The sequence below is a fragment of the Dermacentor andersoni genome, chromosome 5 (genome assembly GCF_023375885.2).
Source record: "Dermacentor andersoni chromosome 5, qqDerAnde1_hic_scaffold, whole genome shotgun sequence".
In the NCBI taxonomy this organism is placed as follows: domain Eukaryota; kingdom Metazoa; phylum Arthropoda; class Arachnida; order Ixodida; family Ixodidae; genus Dermacentor; species Dermacentor andersoni.
This window is the reverse complement of record NC_092818.1, coordinates 19443168-19468426: the sequence shown is the minus strand read 5'-3', so window position 1 is coordinate 19468426 and position 25259 is coordinate 19443168. Positions and strand designations below refer to the sequence as shown.

General features: G+C 49.1%; 1 protein-coding gene across 1 annotated transcript in view; it reads right to left on the bottom strand.

Moving 5' to 3' along the window:
• Positions 1-24064, bottom strand: part of LOC126529854 (disintegrin and metalloproteinase domain-containing protein 10-like) — a 29507-nt gene extending 5443 nt beyond the window's left edge. The window contains exons 1-9 of the mRNA XM_055070205.2: positions 24043-24064; positions 22992-23139; positions 10981-11099; positions 8953-9209; positions 6661-7053; positions 3707-3899; positions 2672-2856; positions 1057-1237; positions 80-221 (exon numbers count right to left, since the gene is read on the bottom strand). Coding sequence (XP_054926180.1) covers positions 80-221; positions 1057-1237; positions 2672-2856; positions 3707-3899; positions 6661-7053; positions 8953-9209; positions 10981-11099; positions 22992-23139; positions 24043-24064 — 1640 coding nt within the window. The remainder of the gene's footprint in view (positions 1-79; positions 222-1056; positions 1238-2671; positions 2857-3706; positions 3900-6660; positions 7054-8952; positions 9210-10980; positions 11100-22991; positions 23140-24042) is intronic.
• Positions 24065-25259: the final 1195 nt, after the last annotated feature.

Sequence of the window (25259 nt, the reverse complement as noted above, 5' to 3'; positions counted from 1 at the left end):
TTAAAACTTGTACAATGCATGCCTCGGTATTGTTTAAATAACGAGAGGAGAGTGATACAAGTGTGATGAATTTTCTCACCTGCACTTGGCGCCAGCACGCAGAGTGCAACGCTTGGGATGCTTGCGCGGATAGCAGCACCTGTCGAGACAGTTGTCGTCACCGCAATCGCATTCCTCTGTTTCTTCACGGATCATGTTGCCGCAGAACGGAGCCGTTGGTTCTGGACACAACGAAAATAAGCACAATGGAAAGCTGACTACAAAGAACAATTGCTTTGACTTTGTTCTGTCGCTTCTATATGAAAATGCATGAACACGCAGGCATGCAAACTAGGACCTGCGGGCAATATATTGCAGGACATGTTGGTGGGCCAGACGGCGCTTGCTGAAGGACACGATGCAGCACGAAGACACAGCCATAAAGAAAGAAAGATAGACACAGAATACAGAGACAGACAGACAGACAGACATATCGCCTGTGGGGTGTGTCGATGTGTTCATCTACGTTAGGTGCATTAGCGGTGGGCAAGGAGAAAATTTAATGAATGAGATTTATGTGATGTGGATTAATTACTGAAACTAAAAACGGCGACACATGCTTTGGCCCATGGTACACACAGAAGTATCAAGGAAACGTTAGGTCATAAGATATACAACAGGACAGATGCGGCTAGCACCACAAGGTCGTAGATACATTTTTCCTTTCAGTGATGTCTTCTAATCCACTGTTGGACCAAGGTACTCAGCTCTCTCGAGTGTCATGTCTTCTAACGTAAGGTGTACTAGCGTCTTTATTTCGGATCGTTGGATTGTGAGAGATGCATAACCAGCATTGTTGCAAGTTCGAAGAACTTGGCTTGCGCCACTGCACGAACTGGTGTAACTTGCCGCTTTTTCCCTGAACGTATTACATGAATAGCAAAAGCTTGAACCTTGGGAGAACATCTGTGCCTCTTCGATATCATGAACTAGTGCGAGAATTAACAGGGCGGTTTGCGTTTGTAGGACACGTTTTTGAAGGCGGATGAAGCATATCTTCTAAAGAGCACGACTCACCCTGAAAGCAATTCGGGCGCGTCCCTTCACCCGTGAACATCTCGTCGAGGACGATGGAAATGTTGGCCACGCTGCAGGGCGAAAACTTGCGGTTGTTTGGCGCGCTGCCAGTCTGCGCGTTGGCGAACATGACGTAGTTGCCGTCGGTGCCGCCCGGAACACACTCCGCGGGAAAGTCATGCTAGGAGGAGGACGTTAATTGCTTGCGAAAAAAAAAACCACAACATGCGAAACCTTTTTATAGAAGAAAGCGTGCACGCGTGCTCCCCTTTTAGCAGTAATATTGAACGAGAACTTGCGTAGATTATGTGCTCGGTGTCATGTCGGCGCCCCTACCATGTAATCTCCCCCTATCCAAGTGCGAATGTCCTAGTGGCAACTTCAGTGCCATGGCATCCTGCTCCTCAGCGTGACTATCAAGCTTATTCAGTAGTCTACGTCGCAACCCACGCCTTTTCGAGCACTTCGCTTTTAGTCCGCCCCCCCAATGATCCCAAAGTTGCGCTTGACGGACACTTCGTGCAAGTTTGATGACCTTGTTATGGGGTGTATGACATAACTCAGTACGCACTTTTGCAAACCGTCGCTTTGGTTCTCCATCGTCTTCTGCGAGTTCTTCCATGCGACGCTAGCGACGAGTGCTCAGCCGCCCCTTCGCACTAGCGCGGCGCCATTCGGATTTCCCGGCATGCATGAACCGATACAAAGATGGCTTCGCCAGCTTGAGTTCCATTCACAATAAAGGCGTCTCCACAGTACTATTTCCGTCTATAGCCTAGTAGTCATGTATATGCGCTCAAACTATGGGATAGTATTAAGGACGGCTAGCGTATAACAAAAACGCGCGAGTAAAATTGAGTAAACTTGAGCGCCGCCGCATTGGAAAATCTGCGCGAAGGTTCTTCCCACAAGCTTGTATTCACGCCTGGAGCATCGTGTATGACGTCGTCGCCGCTGCCTTCGAACACATGCGCTTTACCTGCTTTGCCCACAGCCGCACTGCGTGCAACGTCAGTGCTTGCGGGGCGCTGGCGTAAGCGCGGACATCAGTGCCATCTCATGCGGACACGTCTTAGTGTAACGGACTCGCTGACTTACGCAAACGGTGACCTGGTTTTTTACATAACTCATAAGCCTAAGTGGAGTGAAAGAAGTGGCAAGGAGACGCATAGTCCGGTAGAAATCTCCAGGTCTATATACTCGGACTTGACAGTGGGTTGACTAGACGGGAAACGCATTATACAGGGCTTCGAACACGTAATGCAGGAAACGCATAAAATGTGTATTAAGCATGACGACAACGGGAGTCAAATGATCTATGTCCTATCACGCGATAGTATCGCTGTTGTCCAGGTCCAAATGCGCACGAATTATTATTTTCTTCTAGTAGTAAACACGGGCGTAAGGCATTTCATCCGGGATTAGAGTACGATAATCGCGCAACGTAAAATGGGCGTGCTGACGCCGAGCCACTGGACATTAACTGTACGTCGTTAACACGTTCTATGTGGTTGCCGCTTAACCTTTAACAAACGAACGGTTGTCGACATGTACGTAGCCTGTAAAACCAAAATTCATATGCGTGTAAGGGTGTCCTTGTGCGATGCACACTCACGGGCGACCCGAAGTTGTGTCCCAGCTCGTGCGCGAATGTTATCTCGGTGACGCGCTGGGGAACGCGGCCGTTGTGGTTCTGGAAAGTGATGATACCAGTGTTGAGGCTCGCAAAGGCGGAGCGCCGCATGCCCCCTTCGCCCTCCCCAGTACGCTGGTAGGGCTCGCAGATGCCGCCAGGGTAGCCTGCGTCAAAACGGAGAGGCGATCATTTCGAGCTGTGTTCAACACGACTCATGCGAACACTGATCCTGTCGGTGCAGCCGTATACAGCTCGACAGTTTCGCGAAACCGAAGCCATCACCGCTCCTCCTCACGTGCGAGCCGCGGCTTTCTCTCTCACTCAGAAAAAGGGGGTTGGGGGCAGCTAAATCACCAAATGAACAAATAAATTCAGGCAATTTCTTCGTTATATTTATTCCACCAAGCACTTGGTCGCAAGTTGATGCATTCAAGCAAGTTCTTGGGCATTAACTTGCTCAGTTCATGCAGGCAAAAGCCGAGCGCCTTACCGCCAAGTTAGTATTGGCCTTCCTCTCGATTTTCTTGTTTTCTGTTCTGTTCGCTGGCACTCCCCAGCTCATGTTCTGCTTATCAGATTCTGGGGCTGAAGTACCAAACACTGTGCTGGTAGCAGGCGTTTGTCATTGGTTGGCCACCTTTGCTAATGATATGTTCGCAATAACAATTGCTTGTTGTCTTTCCGAAGTCCTCCAGTGCACGAACAGCTTTCAGATGGCATGCTCTTATTGAAAAAGTAAACAAATATGTAACGCATGCAGGTTATTCTATATAGACTTCAAATTTCAAATGCGGATTTTCACGTATTTGACAGCTGTCGCTCCATGGACACGCGCGGTACTCGATACATTGCTCCGGTCGCTCGTTCGGTTCGTCGGTACTGCGCCAAAACGCCCAGCTAGATCCGTAGCAGGTACTACAGTCAAGTAACGCTACAGTTTTCCAGTGCAGCTCCCTTGCTTCTTTAGTTTTACAGTTTTGTCTGAGCGCAGCATAGCGAACTTCCCGCGCTCACCGCCGCCTTCAGCCATGTAGGCTACGCCAAGAAGTCCACCGGGAAAATTGCGGTGCGTCCACAGGTACGAGGCACAGTAGGCGCTGTAGTCAGAAAGCGACAGCTTAGCCAGCAGGTGAATGGCGTCCAGGTTTTCCCAGCAGAACGGATTCGTACGTTGGCGCTGGCCCTCGCAAGCGGAGGAGTCGTTGATCTGCGGTATGTCCATGTTGTGGACAGAAGCACAGCGATGCGGCTTAATGAGAAAATTTGATACCTTGCTCGGGGCAAGCCGTAAGACGGCAGCAATGAAAGTAGTTGCAAAAGCTTCCACTTCATTTCTCGAGCCCATGGCAAAAGGGATAATTAAGTAAGATCACAATGCTATTCTACGCCAATGCGGCTTCTTTAGAACTTTGCTGTGCTTGTATTGCCCATATTGCGGAAACTGTTACCAGAAAAGTATCGATCGCGACTTTAAGTACTCATTACAGGGCGTCAGTGGTGCATGTCGCTTTTTATACAAATACAACAGGGTAGAATACGGCAGAACACTGTTAACATTATCAAAAAAAAAAACGTGGCGAACAAAATATTACAGTAGCGAGAGACTGTACACGACAAGCTCCTCCGACTCCTATCGCACGACGGTTGTGTGTTGTTTTATCGGCACATAACAAGAGGAAGTGCGAATAGGAATGCAAATATGGAGCAGCGCTAATTATATAGCAGAAAAGAAAACCATGCGTAAAATAAAGCGTCTAAGAAAGCAAGAACCAACGACGTCACTGTCGTAGGGCGCGGCATCAAATCCTGGCCGCGGCGGTCGCATTTCAATGGGGGCGAAAGGCAAACTCGCCCTTGTACCGTGCATTGGGTGCACGTTATAGAACCCTAGGTGGTGTTGTGCCATTACCACCAGCCCGGATTCCGAATCTACAAGATGCAGAATTTATCCTGCGAGCGCCCTTTGGACAAACCCGGGGCTGCGCCGAAAGGCACAGCGCCCTAATTCTCCCTTGACAAGTCAAGATGCTGAGCCGTCAGGCAGCGGTGTCCTGCGGAGAAGTGTCGGCGAGCAACATGTTTAAACGTGCCACCAAGTGCCAGACAGCCCGGCGCCGTACCTCCCTTTGCCGGGAGGTCACCGCGCCCGCCAACTTTGAACGGGGTGGCCAGCGCGGTCGCTGGTTTGACCTCTCGGACGACCGTCGAGTGCTGGCTTTGTATTGGGCCGTTTGAGTGACAATGGTTTCTCGGGGCTTATAAGCCGCGACGCGCCGTCTGGAAAACCGGATCCGCCGACCCACCGGGAGCAGAGTGCCGCTCTCGACTGGAGTGAGATGTGTCACGCGTTTTCGCCGGACGTCGCCGTGCGGGAACAGTCGCGTTTGCTGTGAGCTCTCGGCCCCAGTACCGATCCATTCATGTCCTGTATAATGACCTGTATATAGTGTATAAAGTCCCTTTTGTTATTCTCACCGACGCCCGACTCGGAGTCTTCGCTACCAACGCTCTGTCACGAAACGGGTGACGAGCGCTACGGGACCACCTCAAAGTCGGAATAGCGGTGGCAGCGGTGCAAAGTCGTAACAGTGGCCAAAATTAATTCGGAGTCGCCCACTGACGATATAATTATGAGGCACGCCGTATACGGCGTGCATCATAATCATATCGTGAATTTGGCACCCAAACCCCCGAATTTAATATTTTCCGTTGTTGTAAAATTGGACCATGTTGTGTTTTTGTGTTCAGACAACATATAAAATATTGCCTTAATTATATACCTGCTATATCTGCCTCAAAGTATTCGTGAGTGCTGAGCGCGAACGACAAACGTTGACGAAACAACTTAGATGGAGAAGAGCGGGCTACGAATTGAAATTTTGTCATCAGTGCGCCGAATTTGTACAAGGGAGTGAAAGAGGTATCTGAAACAAGAACTAGTGAAGGCGGATGCAATTAAAAGAAGCAAATGAGTAGCAAACAAAAAGGACGAACAACGCAGAAAGACAAGAGATTCAGAAGGCGGTGTCAAGTGGCATCACAACCGCCTTCAGTATATGCGTCTTCCTAAAAACTAAAGCTCTTTAGTCGTACTGTAAGCAGGCAGTCGTACTGTGACAAGGCCACGGATGGCCTGTTCGCGCAAGCGCTTTGTTCTCGTGCCATTTGTCACGCTCCAGTTGTGATGCGGGTCCGATCGTCAGTCAGTCACCGCACGTTTATTCGCGACAACTCAGCACCCCCCCTCAGCGTCTATAGGTCACACTGTCACGATTTAATAAACGTTAGTTTCAGAATCAAGTGATATCAAGTTCTATCGTGGCTAAGGCCGTATGCATTCATATATTAACAACGCTGACTGTTCCCATCGTAGCGCTTTTTCCCCCGGTTACATTCGAGATTGATTAATTGGTGTGGTTTAAGTTCCCAAGGCAACACTGTGACGATGGGAGACACCGTAGTGGAGAGCTCTGGATTAAATTTGGGCGCCTTGAGTTCGTTAGCGTGCACCTAACAGTTTTCTTTTGTTTTTATTTTTATTTTTTGCACTCCGCCACCACGCAAATGCGGCCGCCGAGGCCAGTAATCGAACCCGCGATTTCGTGCTCAGCAGCAGAAGGCCATAGCCGCTGAGCCACAGCGGCGGGCCTGGTTACACACGAGCGTAAGCCCTCGTCCTCCTCGGTAAAACCAATGTCACGTGTGAAGCGGGCTTCTCCGTACGGACACTTACTGCAGAGGAGCCACTTCGGGTAAAAACATTCTTGTTTTGTTTTCAGAGAGCCGGCATCGTTTGCAACGTTGAGTGAGACACAACTTTCCCAGAGATACGAAATGTTCCGACGTCATCGGAGACAGCGTTAGCAGGTTCCACTCTGCTAAGAACTGAATAAGCTCCATAGCTTGATGCTTCTAGTCTCGGGTAATTAGGTGTCGTCATGGCCAGGAGAAGGTCGATAGTTAGATACCTGGACGTGCTGCACGGCGAACGAAATGCCTGTGATGCCCAGGAAGTTGGTGGCGCCGAAAATCTCGGAGGCTGAGGCCGCGTGCGAAGCAACCATAGCCGTGACGGTGTCGTAAGCACGGACCACGTCGCCTTCAACGTCCTGAAGCACGGCTTCGAAGAGCAGATGGTCAACGTTGATCTGTAGGTGACACACGCGCTTCAACGGCTGGTACGGCAATCCGCGGCGGCGTTCAGCGACGCCTGCGCTCAGAGCTGTGCGCTTCTGCAGTAGCTTAGGCCGATTCGCCGAAGGCCACTTGTGAGTGACAGATCCACGCGTCACGTCAGACTCGGTGCTGAGCTGCTGTGCAGAAGTCCGCAGCGAGCGTTTTAAGCGATGGCGTCCGGTTGCCTGCCAATGTAAGAGGAGCGACAGATCACTTTCTCACTGGTCTAAATTTGAAAATCATTTTCAAAGAGTGAAGACCTCGTCACGGTTCTCAAAAGAGGTGATAGACTGGTGCATCTAGTTTGCTACATTCAAGTGGAATGTGTGTCGCCCCAAATCTTATTTCGCGACTAACGAAATTCCTCTTCGAATTCGGCGCAGGCAAGACATATTCGTTTGTTAGATACCTGGAGAAACAAACATCGATATGGTTGGCCACCATTCTCTCAAAGGCGATTCAGCGCACGTTGATTCAAGCAAGGGTTGGACGACCTCCGATTTGAAGAGCCACTTGTTCCCGTTTACGACTGACCGTAGTCATGCCGAGGCACAACGTCTAGCTAAATGAGAGCGCTCCGTGGTAAGTGGTAGGCAATGGTAGGCACCTATTTCTGCAGTGTTGAAGCGTGGAGGAGGACAGCAACACGGATTCAGATGACCCACTCTCATAATAGGCTTTTGTTGAATAGATTGATGAGAAGACTCCTGAAACGCTTTCACGTCAGCTGGCCAAGTTTAATGACACCGTACACTTTGTGAAATGGAAACGTGCAGGGATTGCGCATTTGAGCATTATTTCTTAGTCTGCTACCCTGTCATTTAAACATTTACAACATTTCACGCGGTTAGCAATGCTTAAAACACATTTAGTTTCAACTGGCAACATTGCGAGTGGACAGCGCGTGGTATGAAAAAATGTCGCTATTTGGCCCAAAAGGCGAAGCATCGATTGCGATAGCAAATTAATAGACAGCTACATGGATAGTAGTTTTATCGGCCGTGTAAACTTGTAAACATTGGCTCACTAACTAAATTAAAAAGCACGGTGTCACGGGTGCACTCGCAAACACGAGCACATCTTCCTTACTGACCGCGAAAACTCGCTGTCAAAAGGCCGAAGTGAGGAAGCGCAGCAGCATCAGCGAGCAAATTGACCTTCGTGCTGTCTCTCAGTTCAACGCATACTAAGCGGCGAAAACACAGCGCACACGAAGCTATCAGTACTGGATGAACTCTGTCGCCCATCGCAGATTCGCTTTGAAGATGAAGCCCCCGCACGGCCGCGCCATGCAGAGCAGTCACTGTAGTGGAACCCCCTTTCCTTCACCCCGCTGCCTTTCGCACGCGTCAGAACACGGCGCGCTTACCCCCCGCTTTCCTCCTTTGCGCGCGCGAGATTCAGCCACCATCGTCGGTTCACCTTCAAACGTTTTCACTCGCTCATAAAGCATACGGCGCGCGGCAACGATGTTATCGCCCTCGGTCTTTATGCGGAACACCAGGCCGATGGCAAAAGTGAGCCTGCAGTGTATATATAATTTCTATCGCAATAAGAGCTAGAAAGACACAAACAACACCGCAGTTTTATCGTACACGGGGCGGATGGCTAAAAAACGAGAAAGAAATAAAGAGAATATATAGGAAATTTCTCAGTATTAATGAACCAAAGATTGTTCTCCAAGAGCAACAAATTGAAGGCTTCTTTACACGAATGCGACCAGTCTATAGACTAGCTCCTCCTACTAGTATTATGCAATATTTTTCCTATGAATGATGCCAACAAGTCCGATGACTCTTTATGTTGGCAGTCATGTTGGGAAGTATAAAACCCGCTCAAATCGTCAGCAAACAAAAGGCATTAATGCTTATGTGGAGTAGCGGCTAACGGTCCACTGTCGCAAAGCGTCTAAGAGCTCGTTTACTAGACTAACAGTGGAAAAAACGAAAAGCGCTGTACCGAGTCTCGCATAATCTGTCCGTACGCTTGAATGATGCCATCCCCACTTCCGAAATAACGTACTCATCTGCACAGTAATACACGCGTTGTGCCATATATCACTCGATCACGAACCAATGGTGTACCTTTGAAGAAGCCTCGCGATGCTGATGCAAGTTGGCATGCGTGTCGGTTTGGCCGAGGTCTTCCACGCCACAGAAGGCGCTGTTTCCCATAGTGACGTCACGGGCCGAGTAGATCACCGAGTGGAACGGCCCCGGTTTAGAGACCGCCAGGAACCGAGTGGCGCGCTCAACGTAGAATTCCTCATCGGTGGACAGCACAATACGGCCGGTGAACACGCCGTCAATGACGGCTCCTATGACGCGGCTGTTGTCTGCGCCTGAGAGTGGAAAACACACATCGGCTGAGGGATTCTTCGCTTCAGCTCTGCTTAGTTTTGTGCGGTACGGACATGAATTCGGCACCCTTATACCACACGGAAATAACATGTATCCCCATGTGGAAACAGGCATGCTCGCGTGCGTTGGCACCAGATACTTCCTTTTATATCATATTGACCGCAAATAAAGACGGGCACAGCGGAAGAGAACACAAAAGCGACACGGGCGGCCGCCCGTGTCGTTTGTGTGTTCACTTCCGCTGTCCCCGTTTTTATTTGCGGTCAATACGATATGCAGTAAACACCAACCAGGCCAAACTGAAGTTGTTCTGTACGTTCCTTATCCCTACTCTGTCAGATTGTACTTACTCGCCGATAATCTTGCCGATGCTTGGTACCATGAGGTAGCATACAATGTTTTATTGGCCAGTTGCTTGGTCCTAAGCTCACGTACTACGTCACACCGGTAATTAAAGTGATGTTCCAGATCTGCGCGGCCGTGGTATGTGTGCAGCGTTAACACTCTCAGGTTCGATATTGCACACTTGCAATATACACAAGAAAGTGTGTGGGAGAATGCGCGCCACCGTAGCTTAATTTGTAAAGCAACGCGCACGTTATGCGGATAATGTTCAGCTGCCACCAACGGCAAATTGTCTTTCCGTCTACTTTTATTATCCTCCCTTATGCTTTCTCTGGATTCACTCTCTGTTATGTTCGAGTGGTTGTAACTAACAAAGGATAGTTTCTCGGTCCCACTTTCTCTACACACATAACCCCACGAAGAAAAACAAGTAGAACCGAGGAACTCTATCTTTTGGTAGCTATACATTCGGATATATATATATATATATTCGGTATCAATGTATATATATATATTAGCAAATGTTTTGCTGTTGCGTGTGAACGGTCTGCTGACTGTCGCGTCACATATGGACCGCAACGCTAAGCATAAAATGCCGCATATAGAGCCGAACAACAAACTAACATGTCGTCACGGACGGTCAGGAAAGCTGCATAACGAGTATTTTCAATGAGTGTTGCATTGTTCGGTTGCATTAGCCACTTATAGCACTCTTTAGGAGACGCTGGATGACAACGACATTCATCTTGCAGTTCATGCGCGGTACGCCACCTAAATACCTTCCCCTTCCTCCCCCTCCCCCCCCCCCCCCCCAGCATTCCCCATTGCTCTCTTTCCATGCCCGCATAGAAGTACATAAGCAAGCCTGGAGTTTGAAACTCAACTATAGAAATGGTATGATGTCGTTAGATCGGCTAGAACATTATAACTGCTCTATTGCGACTATCGCGAAGGGAGAAAAGCACACAAAAAAGCACGTGGCGTTGACAGTGTAAAGAACATATGTGAGAATTTTACATATGGACATCGAAGAGAGATTCATATGAAACCTCAAGTTCCTTGTTTTGCCACTTGGTTGTGACCAGAAGTGCTCATCAACAAGTTGTAATCTACGGGTCACTCAAACGGTTAGACTGAAGGAGTAGTCTGTCACAGAGCTGCGTGGGCCAAGACAGGCTACTCTTTTGGTATGTGCTTTTACGAGCTGGAACGCTCGTAACCAAGCTGTGATCAGCGAACCATATAAACGAGTATACCGAATAAGTAGCCTGCCATGGGCCTGTTTCATGACAGACAGATTCTTCCGTACTCCGTCTGTGACCTAAAACGCTCACAGCCAAGATATAATCTACCGACCACATAGAGGGGTTTACCGAATGAATAGTCCGTCATGGACCTCGCACTCACCCACCACGTAGCCAGAATAGATGTGGTCGAGGTCGGCGTCGGTGGCGCCACGTCTCGTGACTAAGACGAAGTCATCCGAGAAAGAGGAGCGGTCACGTGCAAGGCGCAATCTAAACTCTCTGAAACAGAAAGGGGAAGCCGCTTAAAGTGGACCCTAAGCATTGCGACGAGAGCACGGCAAAAACTACATTTTTGTTTTGGCAACCATGAAGTTTTTTGAGAGTGATTTTAGCCGCAATATTAGCTCAATGCAAGAAGAAAAAGAAAACGTTTCCGAGACCCGCGAAATTGCCTATTTAGGTTAATCGGAAATGCTCATAATCTTGCTCGAAACACGGGAGCGTGGCTTTTTGGCGACACATTGTCAGAGGTGGCAGGCGCCAGGACACGCACTCAAACACACGCATATATATATATATATATATATATGTATATATATATATATTGTTACGTGTGGAAAGACACAGACGAGAGATGCTATTTACACGCTATTTACACTGGAGCCAGGCAGCCAGGCTGACACTCGCTCGTGCCGAGGGCACCGACCAACTTCTTCGTCGTTCTCGCGGCTGCTCGTCTCTCGCGGAATCATATCGTAATATTACCCCCCGGCGGCAAAAGCACCGTCACGGTGCTGTTAAATATCCAAGGGGCATGGAGAGTTGTAGGGCTTGAGTCGGGGAACGTGGACAATGTCACTGGTTGTCACAGCGGAGGAAGTCGTGGGCGTGGCTAGAACGATTTCATAGGTGACATCGGTCACTTTGCGTATCACGCGATATGGGCCTGTGTAACAGAAAAGCAGTTTTTCACAAAGGCCGACTTTACGCGATGGGGACCAAAGCAACACGAGGGCTCCGGGCACAAAATGGGCATCACGGTGACGGAGGTCGTAGCGTTGTTTCTGCTTGTCTTGAGACACTTGTAGACGAGCGCGCGCAAGTTGGCGAGCATGGTCAGCATGGGCGATTGCATCACGGACATAATCGCTAGTTGAAGCTGTGGCGGACGGAAGCACAGTGTCCAGTGGTAGCGTCGGTTCGCGGCCATACAAGAGGTAAAATGGGGAAAAGCCAGCAGTTTCGAGACGGGAAGAGTTATATGCAAAGGTAATGTAAGGTAGAGCCAGGTCCCAGTCACGGTGGTCGTCTGAAACGTATTTGGATAACATGTCTGTAAGGGTGCGGTTCAAACGCTCAGTGAGGCCGTTCGTTTGGGGGTGGTAGGAGGTGGTAAATTTATGCTGTATTGAGCAGGCACTCATGATGTCGTCAATGACTTTGGCCAAAAAGGTGCGGCCGCGGTCTGTAAGCAATTGACGCGGAGCACCATGCATCAATATAATATCATGTAGCCGGAAGTCCGCAACATCAGTTGCACAACTGGTCGGAAGAGCACAGGTTACGGCGTAGCGGGTCGCGTAGTCCACCGCGACTGCAACCCACTTGTTTCCTGATGTAGATTCCGGAAATGGGCCTAGAAGGTCCAAGCCGATACGATGGAAGGGCTCGGCAGGGATGTCGAGCGGCTGCAGGTAACCAGCGGGGAGCTGGCAAGGCTTCTTGCGTCGTTGGCAAAGTTCACAAGCGGCGACGTAACGTCGTACGGAACGGGCAAGGCACGGTCAGAAAAAACGGCGACGTACACAGTCATAGGTTCGAGATACGCCGAGGCGTCCTGCCGTTGGTGCGTCGTGAAGCTCTTCTAGAACGGTGGAGCGGAGGTGTTTAGGTACTACAAGCAGGAACTCAGAGCCGTCTGGATGAAGGTTACGACGGTACAGAGTACCGTCGCGGAGGACGAAGAGGCGTAGAGTAGCATCGACCGGAGAGTGTTCAAAACGGTCGATGAGTGCTCTGATGTAGGCGTCACGGCGTTGCTCGTCGGCGAAATGAAGCAGCTGAGATACCGAGAATACGCAAGAAGCACTGGCAATATTGGAGGAGTCAGAGTCGTCAACAGGGTAACGCGACAAACTGTCAGCGTCTTGGTGCAGGCGGCCAGACTTGTACACCACGGAATATGAAAATTCCTGTAGTCTCAAAGCCCATCGACCAAGCCGGCCTGTAGGATCTTTTAGCGATGAGAGCCAGCAAAGAGCATGATGGTAAGTGACGACTGAAAAAGGGCGACCGTAAAGGTAAGGACGGAACTTTGCAACCGCCCAGACAACAGCAAGGCATTCGCGTTCCGTAATGGAATAGTTGCGCTCCGATGGTGCTAGGAGGCGGCTCGCATAAGCAATAACGCGATCCTTGCCACGCTGACGCTGGGCTAAGACGGCACCTACGCCATGACCGCTGGCATCTGTACGTAATTCTGTAGGGGCATCAGGGTCGAAGTGGGCGAGAATGGGTGGTGAGGTTAGAAGAGCGACGAGACGAGAGAAGGCGGCGGCTTCTGCAGTACCCCACGAGAATTGTACGCCTTTCTTCAAAAGATTAGTTAGGGGCCTAGCAATTGTCGCAAAATCTGGAACAAAACGACGAAAGTACGAGCCCAGCCCTACAAAACTTCGAACGTCTGCGGCTGTCTTCGGAACCGGAAACTCTCGGACAGCGCGAGTTTTGTCGGGGTCAGGCTGTACTCGGGAAGCGTCAACTAGATGGCCCAGAAGAGGAATTTGTCGGTGGCCAAAACGACATTTCGATGAGTTAAGTTGCAGCTTCGCCTTTCGAAATACATCAAGTATAGTTGTGAGACGCTCAAGGTGAGTGTCGAACGTTGGCGAGAAGACGATGACGTCGTCGAGGTAGCAGAGGCATGTGGACCATTTGAAACCTTGGAGCAAGGAGTCCATCATACGCTCAAAGGTGGCAGGGGCGTCGCATAATCCAAACGGCATTACTTTAAATTGGTATAGGCCATCAGGTATGATGAACGCGGTTTTTTCTTTGTCCATATCGTCAACAGCAATCTGCCAATATCCCGAACGAAGATCAATAGACGAGAACTATCTGGAACCGTGCAGGCAATCAAGGGCGTCGTCTATACGTGGGAGCGGGTAGACGTCCTTTTTTGTAATGCTGTTCAGGTGACGGTAATCAACACAGAAGCGCCACGTGCCGTCCATCTTCTTAACCAACACCACAGGTGACGCCCAGGGACTCGATGAAGGCTCAATGATGTTTTTATCGAGCATTTTGTTCACTTCATCTTGAATTACTCGGCGTTCCGACACAGAAACTCGATACGGTCGTCGGTGAATAGGCACAGCATCGCCAGTAAGAATGCGATGCTTGACCGCGAGCGTCTGGCCTAAAGGGCGATCGTCAAAGTCGAAAATATTGCTGTAGGACGATAATACTTCGCAAAGGTCTTCAGCCTGCGTAGAGGACAGGTCCGTCGCAACCATTTTCTTTATGTTGGGATCGACGCCCGAGGCTGGCGCGGTGGGCATGCTAAGGTCGCGAGAACCATCGGTCGATAACGCTGCCACGTATTGGTCGCCGAGACAATCAATGGTGGCAAGGCAAATACCTTGCGGTAGAATTTGCTTTGCCAATCCAAAGTTACTGACAGGCATGCGAGTGTGGTTCGCAGTAATAGTAACGATACTGTGAGGCACGGTGACGTCATACTGTATTGGGATGTCGGGCAGAGGAGTGACGAGGTACTCGCCATCGGGAACTGGTGGGAAAGACAACACTTCAATGTAGGCTATGGACTTTGGCGGCAGGCGAAGAAAGCCGGCGGAGCGTAAGCGGCAGTGGGGTGCGTCAGAAGGTTCTGCGAGCATCGGCAACTCGAGGCGAAGGGTACTGGAAGAGCAGTCAATTAGGGCAGAATGGGCGGAGAGAAAATCGAGGCCGAGAATAAGGTCGTGGGGGCAATGAGCAATAACAGTGAAGAGGACAGGAGTGTGGCGGCCGGCGATGCTGACACGTGCCGTACACATGCCGATGATAGGCACAGTACCGTCATCCGCAACGCGGACGACGCGTGCCGACGCTGGGGTGAGGAGCTTGTTCAGTCGTCGTCGGAAGGCAGCACTCATAATAGAAAGATGTGCTCCTGTATCGATGAGTGCCGTGACAGGATAGCCGTCAACGTCAACGTCAAGAAGGTTTCGGTTAGTAGGTAACGTGAGCAGAGGATTTGAGGGCAGGGTCGACAACGCAGCTTCACCTCCAGAAGCTGCTGTGTCTAATTTTCCGGCTGGGTGCGGGAGGCGATAGGCGGCGAAGAAAAGCGGCGGGGTTGGGGCGAACGAGACTGGTGGCGTCGAGGTGAGGGCGAGCGGCTGTAGCGAAGGTTCGGAGCAGGAACATCAGCAGTAGTAGGTTCATGGCGGGTGGCAGAGGGTACAGAAGGTCCAAAGGTGCGGGAATAAGTGGGGGCGTAAGTCCGAGGAGGTGGTGGCCATCGGTTGCGGCAGTGACGGGCGACGTGGCCGATACGACAGCAGTGGAAGCAGATCGGCCTGTCATCAGGTGTACGCCATTCGGACGGGTTGCGGCGAGATGTGGCAGAAAAGGACTGCCGGGGACGAGGAGGGCCGCTAGATAACTGGGGAACGCTGGGTCGAGACGTGGAACACACGGTGTTCAGACCCATGTTTTCAAATTCCTGTCTGACGACAGCCTGAATCATCGCAATGGTGGTTGCTGGCGGATCGGGATGCGGCGTGGAGAAGGCTGGCAAAGAGGCGGCCTCGAATTCGCGGCGAACAATGCGGGTGACGTCGTCACAGGTGGTGGTCTGACGTGGTCGACCCTCACATGTTGACGTAGCAGCAGTGTTGGGTAGGCGCGCAATGTGGTTTGAGATACGGTGGCTCTTAGCCTGTTCAAGGCGACGGCATTCTTTTATAATGGCATCGATAGTCGACACTTTGCCGAAAACAAGCAAATTGAAAGCGTCGTCGGCGATGCCTTTTAGCACATGTGCCACTTTATCTCCCTCGGACACATGATCGTCAGCTTTACGGCATAGAGCCAAGACGTCGAGGATGTAGGAAACGTATGGCTCTGTAGGTGACTGAACACGAGATGCAAGAGCCTTTCTCGCGGCAGCCTTGCGCGCAATGGGGTCGCCGAACAGTTCCCGCAGTTTTTCTTTGAAACTGTCCCAACTGGTTATTTCGTCATCATGTGTTTGGTGCCACACGCATGGGGTGCCGCCGAGATAAAAGATGACATTGGCGAGCATAATCGTTGGGTCCCACCTGTTATTAGCGCTGGCATGTTCATAGAGCTTGATCCAGTCGTCGACATCCTGTCCCTCCAGGCCAGAGAACACACCTGGGTCCCGATGTGGGGCAACCGTGACGACTGGAGCAGTCGGACAAGCCGAAGCCGTTGCGGAGGCGGGTTCGTCACCGGGAGGCATGGTGAAAATCTCGGTGTGCCGACCACTTCGGAGTTCCGTGGTGAGGACGGGGATCGCTGACCTCCACCAGAAATGTTACGTGTGGAAAGACACAGACGAGAGATGCTATTTAGACGCTATTTACACTGGAGCCAGGCAGCCAGGCTGACACTCGCTCGTGCCGAGGGCACCGACCAACTTCTTCGTCGTTCTCGCGGCTGCTCGTCTCTCACGGAATCATATCGCAATAATATATATATATATATATATATATATATATATATATATATCAGTGGCGTGGCCAGAAATTTCGTTCGGGGGGGGGGGAGGGGCTCACTTTACAGCTTGGCCTCCTCCTTATACAATTTTTTGAGGGATCAAATACATTAAACATCAATAATAAATGCGTTCCCATTTCCAAAGATGCTGCAAACGAATTCTTGAACGCTATGCACTTTAAGACAAGTAAAATATTGCTACACGCGTGTCGTACATGTTTGTTTGAACGAGGCGCGTGGGCGCCATCACTCCAGAAAAGTCGTGGAAGAAGGAACTGGGCTCGCGCTGTGAATCTAACCGGTCAGCGCTGCAACCGTTGTTGTAAATATAACCTCTAAATAGTTGCTCGTCTTACTGACTCGTCCTTCGCGTAACATTATGTATTTTTTCACAAAAGAATATACTCGTATGTCTCAAAAATTGCGCCCTAATTAACAGATATCAATGCTTCCATGTTTTCTGTACATTCAATAAGTAAGGCAAATATCACACGAACTTTAGAACTATATCTGTTTGAAATCAGCAAACCAGTGCATGCCGCTGATATGAAAAATGTAAAGGCCATGAAATGAACCAGTTGAGGACAAATAATTTTTTAAAACTTTGTTAGCCTCCCTGCCTTTCTATCACTTGCATCTCTCCCTCTCTCTCTCTCTCTCTGTCATTGAAGAACCTTGTTTACATTTTTCTGCATTGCAACGACCTGAGAAAAATCTCAATGGCGCTGTCCTTTGTTAGATTGTATTGCGCAAGAGCAGCTGTCACTGGTCGTGTATTATCAGTAATTGCTCCGAAATTATAGTCGCAACAGGGAGCACATAAAAAGGAGGAGTTCTGCAAAATATACAAGGGCGAGTCAAATGAAAGTGAGCCAATGCGAATATATGACAAACTGAGTACTTTATTTAAAAGTAGTCTCCATGAGCATTTAAACATTTGTTCCACTGACTAACGAGTCGCGTGATTCCGCTCTCATAAAACTCTTGGGCTGCTGCTTCAAAAAGTCTGTAACTGACTCTTTCACGTCATCGTCCGACACGAATCTGGTTCCGTTGAGGTGTTTTTTGAAACGCTCCAAAATGTGGAAGTCGCAAGGCGACAGGTGTGGGCTGTACGGCGGATGTTGCAGCGTTTCCCATTTGAAGTTTGCCAGTTTTGTATTAACCACATCAGCGACGTGGGGTCGGGCATTTTCGTGGAGCAAGATGACCCCATTTCTCAATTTTCCACGTCGTTTGTTCTTTATTGCGACACGCAACCGATCCGACGTTTCACAATATCGGAAATGATTGATAGTCTTTCCAGGTTTAACAAATCGATTGATAATGGCCCCTGACGATCGAAAAAAGAAGTCAACAGCGCCGGTAGAAATGACGGCCTTCGCTTTTCTTGGGGGTGGTGAATTCAGATGTTTCCACTGTACCATTAGCCGCCGTGTTTCAGGCTCGTAGTAGCGACAAGATGATTCGTCCCCGGTCACAATTGCAGACGAAAAGTCGTCACCCTCATTGTGATGCCGCATTAGATGAGTCAAAGCAGCACCGAACCTCTGGCGCTGCTTTGACGGTAGTTCAAAGTGTTGGGCATTCATTGCGCACACAAGAGCCGATAACCGAGATATTCATGAATTATGGTGTGACCCGAACCGTGACTGATGTTCACACGCCCTGCCAATTCATCTATGCTTATCCTCCGTTCTTATCTAACAAGCCTTTCGGATTGTGTTGGGGGTCATTGCACGGTGGCTTTGGCCCGGTCTTGGATCGTCTTTGTAACTTTCACGTCCTTCTTTGAACCGTTTGCTCCAACACTTCACAGTGGCCAATGAAATGCAATGTTCACCGTACACGGCAGCCATACGGCGACTAATTACTTTTTGGGAAACGTCTTCATCTGTCAAAAACCTCACGACACCACGCTGTTCAACTTTTGGAGTGTCCATTATGTCACACAACCATGTTCACCCAGGAAAGTCATGGGGTGCGTCTGTGAGTGCAATGCTCCAACTCTATAGCGCACTGTTCCTGGGTCTCCTACGCTACAACTTACCTGTACTAGGTGGGACCGGTAAGACCAACCTGCGAGCGCTCCAGATTGTACAAGCTCAAGCTCTCCGAATTTGTCTAGGCCTTGCCAGGTGTGCATCAACGGCAGCAACAATAGCCATCACGCATGACCACCCCATCAATACGTATATTCATGTCGACTCCTTAAGGATGCACATCAGGCACTCCGCTCGACTTCCATCAGATCATGTCACCTCCCTTCCTGCCGCTCGATCTCTTTCAGCGTTTAGCAGAATTATTGCCGCCAACAATAGACGTTTACCGTCAAACCTCACACCTGCAGCACGACCATCTCTACCGCTGTGGTGCCTGCATCAACTCCAGGCCCTTCTTGTCTTTCCAGGCATCAAAAAGAAAACGGAGATGTCATCTTTCGCCCTTAAAGAAGCCATGCTTTCATTCCTACATGACAAACACAACGAACGCACCCACTTTTGCACGGACGGTTCTGTCTTCTCTAAACGTTCAGCTGGAGCAGTGGTACTTCACGCTCAATCTGTCACCATCAACTTCAAGACGTCTCACGTTACATCATCGACGGCTGCAAACCTCGCAGCTATCTGGACTGCGCTGGAGTTTATTGATCCCAAATCACCATATTCATGGTCCATCTTTTGTGATTCAAAGGCAGCTCTCCAGTGTCTGCTGTCCCCTTTCAACCATGGACCTATTGTGCAATTAGTCGCAAACATCCGACTACTCCCCCATTACGCAATCGACAAGGTACACAACATCATCTACCAGTGGATACCGAGTCAATGCGGAATTTCAGGAAATGACAGTGCGGATGACGCTGCCCGGTCGGCCCACGATGGTGCCCAGATTATACCCATACCGCTGTCAAGAACAGATGCAGCCACAAGTCCGCTCCCTCGCATGCGAACTTGCGCAAACTCTCTGGAACACCAGTGAATTCACGAACGCACGTCTTCACAGATTGGATCCAAGTTTGCAACTCCGTCTTCCACCAGGCTTGCCTCGAGCGGAAGCAACACTTCTTTGCCACCTATGGCTCGGCGTGGCATTCACGAACTCCTATTCCTTCCGCATTGGAATGGCCAACAGCCTGCTTGCGACACCTGCGGCTGCGAAGAGACGATCGCGCACCTCGTCTGTGACTGTCCACGTTACAATGTGCCAAGAAAAGTGCTCGTGACCGCGCTCAAAAAACTGGACAATCGTCCCTTCACAGAAGTTCTAGGACACTAGTCCACACGGGTTTCGGCACTCAAGGCCGTAAGGGCTTTGCCTAAGTTTTTAAGGGCATGTGAATTGCGCGACCGCCTTTGACTAATGTTGCGCGTAAGGTCGCGTTACTGCGTGAATTTTTCTTGTTTTTTTTTCTCTCTTCCTTCTCTTTTTCTTCTTTTTACCCCTTTCCCCAGCACAGGGTAGCCAGCCGGTATTTACACTGTCTAACCTCCCTGTCTTTCTTTCCCTTTTGTCTCTCTCTCTCACCCATTAAAGAACCTTGATCCTTACACCTGCGTGTCACTTTTGTAAATAAGAGATGCCTCTGCGCCCCGTGCATGCCTCACAGATAATGAACTGAACCATTATTGCGCATGGTGGGTTCGCTCACTTTCATTTGACTTGCCTTCATACATTAGAAATGCGAAGATACAAGAGAATGTACAAATCCGAAGATGAAGCTTGATAAAGGCCAAGAAAGTGACACTGGAAGCAAAGTTCACTGCACATATACACGAAACCTCGCAACAAGATATTTAATTATACGTATAAGTCTCCAACAAATCTGCATATCTAAGAAAATGTCACTATATATGATGCGTCAAACAAGGCAAATAAACATGTCACGCAACCACAGATTCACAGATCACAGCCCCCACTCCCTCCACTCCCCCGATGTATCGCGCGCGACGGAAGGTGGCGCGCTTCATCGCCGCTATTCTCCCTTCCGCACAGAACACTGGGCCACCATCGTCGGCTCACCATCGTCGGCTAAGCGTAAGCCCCCCTTACGCTTTCACTGACACATACAGCATGCGGCGCATGGTCATGATCTTACCGCCCCTGGACTTTATACGAAACATGAGTGCGACGGCGACGGCAGGAATGGGCCTGGAGTGTCCATATAACTGCTATCGCAACAATATAATAAGCCTATCCGGTAACTGAAGCGTTCCGTGGCCCATTGCTTTCCTGAAGAAGCAATAAAATCGAACTTTTACCATGCGACAATCCGCTGTGCCGTAACAATGTCTTTTATTTTCTTTTGTTGGGCGGGGGGCGCCGAAAATGAAATAACGCAATTGAAAGCATGTTGGCTACAATCGAATGCTTACTTTGGGCCCCTAGTATGGCTACCGAAGGAATATCGAAGAAAACGTGAGACGCTTAGTCCACAGAGAACCATACGCACACTGCTCGGTATTCTACACCGGCGAGACAAAATTTTCCGGAGAGGTTGCGCTCAAGTGAACGCGCTGCAATTCGTCGAGTCCCCGTAGTAATGGCAAAGAGCGATCATGCATTGTCTCTTTTTCTCGTCTGAAAGCGTGCAAAACTCTGCCAGGCAAAAAGCCACTCGGCCAGAAAAAACTAACGTGCATCGAATTGCGCCGCGCGGTGCTCGATGCAGCACGAGAAAAACGCATGCGCTCTGGCGGGTTCGGCAGCCCGCGGGTAGCGAGAATAAAAAAGAAAAAGAAGAGGCACAATGTGTCCTCTCGCAGAGAAGCCCAAGTAGAAAAATAAATAAGAACGTAGTTACCTTCGCTGCCTTTAGTGTCTTGACATGGATGCTTTGGCGCAGGTGGAAAAGAAAAGTTGATATTCGTTTCTGTGACATGACCGCCCAAATAAACCACCACTACGCTTCCTCTCATCGGACCTCGCTGCGTGCTTTGTGAACTTGTCTGATAGTGTGTTGATTTTGCTTGTCTCTTTGTATGGTGCGTTGTACGACTTTAGAAAAGTCAATGCACCTTTGGCGTCAAATGTTTATAACAATATTAAGCCCACATACTTCCGGAATTGAAAATCTAAAGCACAACTTTCGAAATGTCAATGCATTTTTCGCATCATAAGTTTCAGAACTTTATACCCATAAAGTTTCAGAATTGAAATTCAAGCGCTCCCTAGATCCCGCGGCCTTCGTGAGATGCCGCGACGAACCCGCTGGCCATCCAAACGCCTTTGAAACTTTATGCTCAGATGGAGCTCCTTGGGGGGGGGAGGGGGTTACGATATATGACTCCCGGTGCATGGGCGGTGCCCCGAAATCCAGCCCAATTCGCAAAGTTCGCGTTAAAGCGTCTTTTCGAGCGTAAAAATGACATTCTAGACAAAATGATTTCCAGCGGTGGGGGTTGTTTTGGTCGGCGGCGCATGACAGCACGAAAAAATTTCGGGTGGGGGGGGGGGCTGAAGCCCCATAAGCCCCCCCCCTGGCTACGCCCCTGATTACATATATATATATATATATATATATACATGCATATATATATATATGTGTGTGTGTGTGTGTGTGTGTGTGTGTGTGTATCATAAGAAGCCAAGAGACACGAAGGACAACAAAGGGGAAATTGCTTTTACTTACTAATTGAATTGAAGAGATCACAAATTAATTGAAATGAAAGAGTGAAACTGACCGCAGGGGGGATACGAACCCACGTCCTCGCATTACGCATGCGATGCTCTTAGCAGTTGAGCTACCGCGGCGCCATTTTCCCATCCACTTTGTTTTACGACAAGAAAAAGCCCTGGGAGCGTTGGCCAGCGCCACCACTCGCATACGTAGACGGCGGATGTGGAACGTCCTTTCTGCCGCAGGCGTCACGAGTACGTGAGCTATTTCGGTGACGGCAACTGGTCAATAAACCCGCGCATGCTACCTGAAGGCATCAATTCTGCCAGATTAAATATATATACATATACGCGGTGCACAAAAGGTGTTAAGAGTGTTTCCATACTAAATTAATAAATTATTAGCTATGAGCTGATCAGCAGCATGTGGGCATGTGTCACACAAGCGCAGCCCATAATATCGATTGCTGCAAAACGAGGACTGCTACTGCAGCCAGCAAAGTGGACGATTCCACCCATTTTCAGGAACCCCCTGATGCCGTAGTAATACCGCTGCGGAGGCCCCATTTACAGAATCCGTAAATTGCTTCTCGATTACAAAAATTAATGCCTTCTAGACGTGTTGCAAACCTGAATGCGCGACTGTTTGGCGATGCTTCTTCGGTAATGGCGTCACGAAGCAAGAGGTGCGTATAACTGACATGCAAAATTTTTTAGCTCTCCTCCGATAAACTGCAGTTGGTGACATGTTGACAGTGAAGAACTCCCCGTTAAAGCTGCCACGTCAATATCAAGAAAGTCAGTTACCTCTTGTGAGCTCTAAAGGTGAACTCCACGCTGTGGGTGTCACGGTGCTCCCTGGACGCAGAACGCTTACAGCGAGCCTTTCCTGTGACGTTGACAGGCTGATACGAAAGTGGCTCGTAGTAGCGCACAAACGGGTTCAGCGGCTGAGCTGCAAGCGGCGAAAAGGACAAACGTCTTAAATCATCTTGTAACCATATTGGCACAGGCACGAGAATCGATTGTGCGAATTTTAATCGCGAAGGTAACGAATGGGAATGGGTAGCAATTTTTAATCGCTAAAGAAACGATTAATATACGTGGACATGGGAAAAGAATTCAACGCTAAATATCGGAGGTGGTTGTGGACCGCAACCAACAGCCGTACAAGCAGTTTGCAACGCGAAACTGCGGACCTGTTCACGGCTCTCGTGGCATTTATATCTGTAAGCTAGGCGGGGTACTCGACTTTTAATCCCTGCAAAAAGAGATTTACAGATAACCACAACTTTGCTTTCGCTGCTCCTTGCGGAGACTTACAGATTAATTTTGACTAATTGCCAGCAGACTCTTCGGAAATTATATACTTCTTTGTGCAGTTACGCGATAACTAAAGCAGCTGTTGTCCACACGCAACGCAGTGATGAAAAGTGCGGACACAAAACCTCGAAATATCGATCTTTGCCGCACGCTCCCGAACGCTCCCGCTCCCGATCCTTGACTGCATTGCAGGCACACAAACCGAGATCTCCCTCAAAACGACCAGGTTTTCTGCCTGAGAAATTGTATACATACGTCCTTATTGATTACAGTCGGTATACCTGCCTTGTAACTCAGTGGCTATGGCGGTACGCTGCTCGAGGACGCGGGTTCGATCCTGGCCGCCGCGGCCACATACCGATGGGGGCCAAATGCAAAAAAAAAAAGCGTTCATGTGTCATGCAGGGGGCGCAGCGCGCTTTACAGAACACGGGGCGGTCAAAATCAATACGGAGTCCCCCAGTACGGCAAGCCTCAATCATAGCGTGGTTGTGACACGTAAAACCCCAGCACTCTACACGTCATGCCAACTCACCGGTGCATATCTCGAGCGCCATGTCGGCCAATGTGACCAGTACGACGTAAAGGACCCTCAGCTTGGTCATAAATCGCAACAACGGTTTTCTTGTTCTTGCCCTTGTTCCTTAGTGAACAAGAAGAAGAACCTTGGACGCACAGAAAACGCTTCTTCTTCTTCTGCTTCAATTCTTATGGTTCATACCTACACTGGTGCTAACGACGATGTTACAGCTTGCATAATTAATGTTGCCGTACAGTTGACGAAATAGAACCGTTCTGCCCTAAACTACGCAGGCAAACAATCGATTTCATGTAACGTAATGAGTGGATAAAAAAACTGTGGGGGGCACATAAGCAGTACTTATATGTAATTGCGAGAGCACTGCTTCTCACTAAGTGTGTCCGTGAGTTTAACGTTACGGCGAAACGTTGCCGAGCTTAGCATGTTTCCAAGTGTAATGTTGCTGCTTATGAATGAATGAATGAATGAATGAATGAATGAATGAATGAATGAATGAATGAATGAATGAATGAGTGCTTTATTTAGACAATACATTGTCTGGGATGTAGGGGCTAAAGGAAGATGCAACTGCCTGACAAAGGCCCCCCTGCCCGTACATTGCTCAGGGGGTGGAACATCATGAGAATACAGTGGAACAATGTAGAAACAAGAAAAAGAACAAAATGTATGCGGCAAGCAATCACGTATACAAAGAAGTAAGATTGTTACACTTTATACATAATATATCATCAGTAATGCACGAGAACATGGAAATATTTAAACAAACAAATAATACGTATGTGTGTTACAAAACATTATATAGCAAATAGGAGAAAAAATGTAAGAGAAAAAACGACTAAAATAAAAAGAAAAGTTATCAAGACCGCAAGGACAGTTAAGTACCATTAAGAACTTAGCACAAGATAATTCCTAACCTTTTTCTTTAGACTGTAAGCAGATCTGTATTCCTGAATCATAGTAGGTCGGATGAGTCGGATGAATCATAGTAGTAGTAAGATGAGGTCGCTACAACCGAAAACGACAATCCGGCCATATTGCGATCTGTACGTTGAGTTTTACTTGCAGAGTCCTAATTAGTGTTTCACGCACATTGCGTTGGCCGAGCAATGACAGCACTTTTTCGAGTGACACTACCGCGTTGACACTAAATTTCTTCATCGGATTCGTAGGCAAACTCTACCTCATACTTTAGGGAGGGGGGGGGGGGGATG